The 7,754-nt window shown below is 34.7% G+C and overlaps 1 protein-coding gene across 1 annotated transcript in view; it reads right to left on the reverse strand.

Moving 5' to 3' along the window:
• Positions 1–945, reverse strand: part of LOC135224626 (uncharacterized) — an 80,651-nt gene extending 79,706 nt beyond the window's left edge. Inside the window, exon 1 of the mRNA XM_064263818.1 lies at positions 804–945. Within this exon, the coding sequence (XP_064119888.1) occupies positions 804–889 (86 nt within the window). The 5' untranslated portion in view covers positions 890–945. The remainder of the gene's footprint in view (positions 1–803) is intronic.
• Positions 946–7,754: the final 6,809 nt, after the last annotated feature.

Raw genomic sequence — 7,754 nt, forward strand, 5'->3', positions numbered from 1 at the left:
CTAGATCTACCTATGTTGGATATAGGGTAAATGACCAAACAGCAACATAGTGGCCACCTCTCTCAGAATGCGGCCACTTCCCAAACAAGCACTTTCATCATGCCTTCATTTCTTAACTTAGGAGAAAACACTTACCTACTTCGAGGGGAACATAGAGGTCTTGGTGTGCTGCCAGGATGGGCCACAACTCTTGACTGATGCTCATGGCAGTGAATTAAAGTACTTTTTCAGGAAGGTGGCCACATTCTGGGTTCGGTGGCCGCTAGGTAGCCTAGGGGTTGGGAAACCAAGAATGTGAGTTTTTCACATTACTACTACTACTATAGGTACCTAGCAATTACGGTCAAATTTACTTATGAGAATGATAGGCTCAAAATAGCCTGGGTACTATATGTTGGTTCCTACCTTTAGCGAGAAAACTTACATAGCCTACCTAGTAGGTAGAATACAGGTTAGGCTACCTAGGCCAGCCTATAGGTAGCTAGGTAGGTAGGTAGCCCTAAGTAGCCCTCCCTGACCACTTGCCAAAGGCCTCATAATTTAGTGAAAAAAACACTAAAAACGAAATAATAAAGGATGTCTTACGAACCCCATTGTAATTCTCATACACTAGTTAAATATCAGGTACCATAGCACTGGGAAAATTTCCTCTCACATGACTCCAAAAGAATTTGACACAATCAGCTGACTCGCCTTGCCTACCTCCTTCAGAAATATCCCATATTCAAGTACCACTACAAACACAGATATACCTTACAAACATTACTTTAGAAACAATTAAAGGATGAGCAGAAATACATCACCTCTCAGACTTCTCTGCCGAGCTTTTCTGTAGTTTAGTTTGGTCATTTTTCTTGCGATATGTAAGGAGCTTGTGCCATAACTCCATAACTTTGTGGTAGACATTATACACTGATAGACTCGTTTTTTTAACTAATGTATATATTTTATCACGATAGATCCAACATAATTTGGTTTTTCTGTGGTCTACTATAGCAATTTGAAATAAATATAAATTTTAGAGTAAATATTTTTTGTAAATGGATAACAGTTAGGTATAAATTAATTTACTATTTCACCTTCAACTAGTTACTGAGCTTACATAGTATGTTGTAAACATCACGTGCTGAACACCTCAACAACATTTTCAAACTTCGCGTTCCTAAATTTAACGCTATAGTTACATTTGCGGCTGTTATTTTAACGCCACCAAAATCGATTATTTTGTAGGCTGGATCATAGCTTAATCGCATATTTCATAAAGTTTAAGTGATATGGTACCCTTTTACCCAGTTATTTCTAATTATTAATACAGATGAGGCGTAAAAAAAACCCTCCGATAATGACGTCATTATGTGTCATCAATGACGTATTAGCAGGTAGTTTAAAATAATAAAAAAAAGCTTAGACGTCAATGTAGAAGAGCCAAGAGCGTGTAACTATTCCGCTACAAAGAAAAAAAAAGACCAGAAACATTCAGTGCAAAGCACCTGCAGATTTAAAAATACTCACTAAGTACCCCAACTGCAACATGAAGTTACGTGGGATCCTGAACTTATGAATGAATGTACACGTTACCAGAACATTATACGCCACTTGTGTATACAAAGAAAGTGGTAGGTAAAAATAAGGTCCCCGATTAATCTATGAGACATTCGAAGAATGCTTGGCACACAATAGTTTTGTGTTGTGCAATGAGTCATTAAAGGGCTTTACCTGACTTTGCTCAGAAAAGAGCTGATGGCAACACAGGCGTCCGCACATACATAGGGGCAAGGGGAGTCACTTGCCATCCCGAAAGCCTGGAAAAAATAATTCTGTATATATATATATATATATATATATATATATTATATATATATATATATAGATATAGATATATATATATATGCTTAAAAAATCACAGTAGATGCACGTGACTTCATAAGTTAGCGAATCCCACAGGAAAATGATAGTCAGAAATCCAAGCGCTTTCGTCTTTACTCAGACATTGTCAAGGAGTTAATGAAGTACAATTGGAGAGAAAGGTCTCAGGTACAAAACAAGATCAAGAATACCAGATGGTTAATTGTCAAAAGGGTAAAAATTAAAAGAGATAATCCAGGATTATCGGATATCACACGGTCACAAACCTAAACAGATTGACCCTAACTATTACAAAGTTTCTTTACAGTCCAAAACATGTAAAAACTGAATATATTAATTTTGTTGCTTATATTTATCTACAACTTTTTTCATTATGGAAGCATCAAGTTTAAATAAACCAAGACTTAAATTTAGAACATTTCTATTATTTGACTTGATGAAACAAGATTCAATGATATTCCTTTTAACGGTGTCATTACATGGGATTAAGGCTCTTGCTTGACTCCCGTTAATAAGATGGTCTAAATCTCTCATATGTACGAATAATGCATTCGAAATTTGCCCAGTTCTCACAGAATATTGATGTTGTTTGAGACGTTGTGAAAGAGATTTACCGGTCTGTCCGTAATAGACTTTATCACACTTTTTGCAAGGAATTTCATATATGCAACCTGGAAGATCTTTAGGAGAATTTTTCATTACTAAACTCTTAACATTAATATTACTGAAAATTACATTCATGTTAAAAAGCCTTAAAATTCTAGGAATATCTAAAAACCTTTCATCATAGGGTAATTTTAGAATGTTATGCTTACTAAATTCAAGTTTGTCATTAGTTGAATAAAAAGTTTTTCTAGCTCTTTTCCATGCCACATCTACAAAAGTCCTTGGGTATTTAAGTTTCATTGCAATATCATAAATAGTTTTAATTTCAGCGTCAATAAACTGTGGGCTACAGACACGTAAAGCCCTTAGGAACATCCCAGAAAAAACAGAGAATTTAACATTTTGATGGTGATTGGAATAGTAATGAACAAAAGAGGCAATGTTAGTTGATTTTCGAAAGACTGAAAAGGTGAAATTTCTATCATTTCTATGGACAGTTACATCAAGAAAATTCAAATTACAATTTCTTTCTTCCTCTATAGTAAATTTTATAGAAGGGACTAAATTATTGAGATTATTAAGGAATTCCTGGAGATTTTCGTGAACTGGCCAAATACAGAAGATATCATCCACATATCTAAACCAAATAACTTTTTGGGGCAAAATTCTTGGTAAGAGTTTTGTCTCAAAAAATTCTATGTAAATATTGCTAAGGACAGGAGATAAGGGATTACCCATAGCCATGCCAAACTTTTGTACAAAAAATTCCCCATTAAAACAAAATTTACTATCTTTGATACATAACCTTATGAGACTAATGAGGTTTGCCACACTTAAGGGAATTTCATGACTTTCTAATTCCTCCTCCAAATATTCAAGTAAGTCATCTACAGGCACTTTTGTAAATAAAGAGACAACATCAAAGGGGGGAACTAACCATTTTAAAATCTAAATTCAAATTTAAACTATTCAATTTGTTTATAAAATCAACATTGTTTTTAACATTCGTGTTAGAAATGTTTCCTACCAAAGGAGTAAGAATTTTTACAAGCCATTTAAATAAATTATACGTAACTGGGCCCACTGAACTAATGATTGGTCTGATAGGGTTATTGATTTTATGTGACTTGACTAAACCATACATATAAGGCAGGGAGGCGCATTGTGGTGTAAAATGTTTAATTAAATGGTCCAAGCCCTTCAGAATGGATTTAATTTGTTTATTAAAATGGGAGTTCACAGTCTGTGTAGGGTCAGACCTCAGTTTCGTATAAGTATCAGTATCATTTAGCAAGGTCATTATTTTACTTATATAGTCACTTTTATTCATTATTACCACTGCATTAGATTTATCTGCTTTTGTCACTTTCACTGTTTCGTCTTCTTTAATTTTCTTAAAAGCTTGGAGAAATCTCACGGGTACATTAGGGGGAGAGGGTTTACTCATAGCACCATACACAATACCTTTACAAATATTGATATCATCAGGGCATAGGTTTTGATTAAATTTTTCTAAATAAATTAATCATGAAGTCCACGTTGGTATGCTTAGTCCAGTCGCTTTCAGCGATAAGATTCTTCAGCTTGATTTGAAGCTTCCTTTCAAGACGGTTGCAGCACTTCCTCAATTTTCCGTAGCAATAATCCAGCATCCGATTCTTCCAATCGACAGGAACCGTTTGATTAAAGCCATACCGTCTGCTTCTAGGTGTACGAAACGCATCATCTACTTCCGCTTTTGTGATGTCGATGTGTTTCTGAAGTATGATGCGTTGAAACTCGTCGAAAGGTCGCTCTGCTAGACTAAGAATTCTCACTGGTAAAATCGACTTGGGCATAACTTGCTCGTTCATACACTTCCGATGCTGGATTATTGCTACGGAAAATTGAGAAAGTGCTGCAACCGTCTTGAAAGGAAGCTTCAAGTCAAGCTGAAGAATCTTATTGCTGAAAGTGACTGGACTAAGCATGCCAACGTGGACTTCATGATTAATTTATCAGGCAAAACAGTGGATAGTGCTACGACAGTGGCTTTGGGATATGGGTTAAGCTTTGGTGTATTTAATGGTAACCTGGACTGTGTCGACATCTCAAAATCCTTTTGTTATTTAGAAAAATTTAATCAAAACCTATGCCCTGACGATATCAATATTTGTAAAGGTATTGTGTATGGTGCTATGAGTAAACCCTCTCCCCCTAATGTACCCGTGAGATTTCTCCAGCCTTTTAAGAAAATTAAAGAAGACGAAACAGTGAAAGTGACAAAAGCAAATAAATCTAATGTAGTGGTAATAATGAATAAAAGTGACTATATAAGTAAAATAACGACCTTGCTAAATGATACTGATACTTATACGAAACTGAGGTCTGACCCTACACAGACTGTGAACTCCCATTTTAATAAACAAATTAAATCCATTCTGAAGGGCTTGGACCATTTAATTAAACATTTTACACCACAATGCGCCTCCCTGCCTTATATGTATGGTTTAGTCAAGTCACATAAAATCAATAACCCTATCAGACCAATCATTAGTTCAGTGGGCCCAGTTACGTATAATTTATTTAAATGGCTTGTAAAAATTCTTACTCCTTTGGTAGGAAACATTTCTAACACGAATGTTAAAAACAATGTTGATTTTATAAACAAATTGAATAGTTTAAATTTGAATTTTGATTTTAATATGGTTAGTTTTGATGTTGTCTCTTTATTTACAAAAGTGCCTGTAGATGACTTACTTGAATATTTGGAGGAGGAATTAGAAAGTCATGACATTCCCTTAAGTGTGGCAAACCTCATTAGTCTCATAAGGTTATGTATCAAAGAAAGTAAATTTTATTTTAATGGGGAATTTTTTGTACAAAAGTTTGGCATGGCTATGGGTAATCCCTTATCTCCTGTCCTTAGCAATATTTACATAGAATTTTTTGAGACAAAACTCTTACCAAGAATTTTGCCCCAAAAAGTTATTTGGTTTAGATATGTGGATGATATCTTCTGTATTTGGCCAGTTCACGAAAATCTCCAGGAATTCCTTAATAACCTCAATAATTTAGTCCTTTCTATAAAATTTACTGTAGAGGAAGAAAGAAATTGTAATTTGAATTTTCTTGATGTAACTGTCCATAGAAATGATAGAAATTTCACCTTTTCAGTCTTTCGAAAATCAACTAACATTGCCTCTTTTGTTCATTACTACTCCAATCACCATCAAAATATTAAATTCCCTGTTTTTTCTGGGATGTTCCTAAGGGCTTTACGTGTCTGTAGCCCACAGTTTATTGACGCTGAAATTAAAACTATTTATGATATTGCAATGAAACTTAAATACCCAAGGACTTTTGTAGATGTGGCATGGAAAAGAGCTAGAAAAACTTTTTATTCAACTAATGACAAACTTGAATTTAGTAAGCATAACATTCTAAAATTACCCTATGATGAAAGGTTTTTAGATATTCCTAGAATTTTAAAGCTTTTTAACATAAATGTTGTTTTCAGTAATATTAATGTCAAGAGTTTAGTAATGAAAAATTCTCCTAAAGATCTTCCAGGTTGCATATATGAAATTCCTTGCAAAAAGTGTGATAAAGTCTATTACAGACAGACCGGTAAATCTCTTTCACAACGTCTCAAACAACATCAATATTCTGTGAGAACTGGGCAAATTTCGAATGCATTATTCGTACATATGAGAGATTTAGACCATCTTATTAACGGGAGTCAAGCAAGAGCCTTAATCCCATGTAATGACACAGTTAAAAGGAATATCATTGAATCTTGTTTCATCAAGTCAAATAATAGAAATGTTCTAAATTTAAGTCTTGGTTTATTTAAACTTGATGCTTTCATAATGAAAAAAGTTGTAGATAAATATAAGCAACAAAATTAATATATTCAGTTTTTACATGTTTTGGACTGTAAAGAAACTTTGTAATTTCGGTTAGGGTCAATCTGTTTAGGTTTGTGACCGTGTGATATCCGATAATCCTGGATTATCTCTTTTAATTTTTACCCTTTTGACAATTAACCACCTGGTATTCTTGATCTTGTTTTGTACCTGAGACCTTTCTCTCCAATTGTACATCATTAACTCCTTGATATGTCTGAGTAAAGACGAAAGCGCTTGGATTTCTGACTATCACTTTCCTGTGGGATTTGCTTATCTTATATATATATATATATATATATATATATATATATATATATATATATATGTGTGTGTTGTGTGTGTATGTGTGTGTGTGTGTTGTGTGTGTGTGTGTAATTGCTTTATTCGTTAAAGAAATGCAGGCGCTGATACTGTTTTTGCAATTAATTTGCTACTTCAAATGGTCAAAAGTGTTCGTTTGCTTGATACCGGAAACTATCTATTTATATATTAAGATTTGGCCCTCCACCCCCTTGGAAAATATGCTGTTGGCGCCCATGGATGGAAAGATTCCATTTTGCGTTTCTGTGGCTTTTATGCTTGCACTCTCGTAATTATAGTCATATATTAAAGAATTAAATCGGCATATTTGTGCCAAGAAGACAGACATTTAAGATTGATAATCTGTCAATAACTAATGTCAATTGAGGCATTAAAGAACAGAAAAGGTGCTTTCAGCCGCAGAGTTGCAAGCAGAAATTTTGTCAAATGAAGGTTAAGGACGTTCAGTACTTGTACCGCACAAGCACAAGACATTGTAATCTCACTTGCAGTCATTATTATTATTATTTATTTATTTTTTATTTTTTTGCTCTAGCACAGTCCTCTAATTCGACTGGGTGGTATTTATAGTGTGGGGTTCCGGGTTGCATCCTGCCTCTTTAGGAGTCCATCACTTTTCTTACTATGTATGCCGTTTCTAAGATCACACTCGTCTGCATGAGTGAGTCCTGGAGCTACTTCAGCGTCTAGTTTTTCCAGATTCCTTTTCAGGGATCTTGGGATCGTGCCTAGTGTTCCTATGATTATGGGTAAAATTTCCACTGGCATATCCCATATCCTTCTTATTTCTATTTTCCGGTCTTGATACTTATCCATTTTTTCCCTTTCTTTCTCTTCAACTCTGATGTCCCATGGTATTGCGACATCAATGAGTGATATTTTCTTCTTGATTTTTTCAATCAACGTCACGTCTGGTCTATTTGCACGTATCACCCTATCTGTTCTGATACCATAGTCCCAGAGGATCTTTGCCTGATCGTTTTCTATCACTCCTTCAGGTTGGTGTTCGTACCACTTATTACTGCAAGGTAGCTGGTGTTTCTTGCACAGGCTCCAGTGGAGGGCTTTTGC

This window comes from Macrobrachium nipponense, chromosome 12 (genome assembly GCF_015104395.2).
Source record: "Macrobrachium nipponense isolate FS-2020 chromosome 12, ASM1510439v2, whole genome shotgun sequence".
Taxonomy (NCBI): domain Eukaryota; kingdom Metazoa; phylum Arthropoda; class Malacostraca; order Decapoda; family Palaemonidae; genus Macrobrachium; species Macrobrachium nipponense.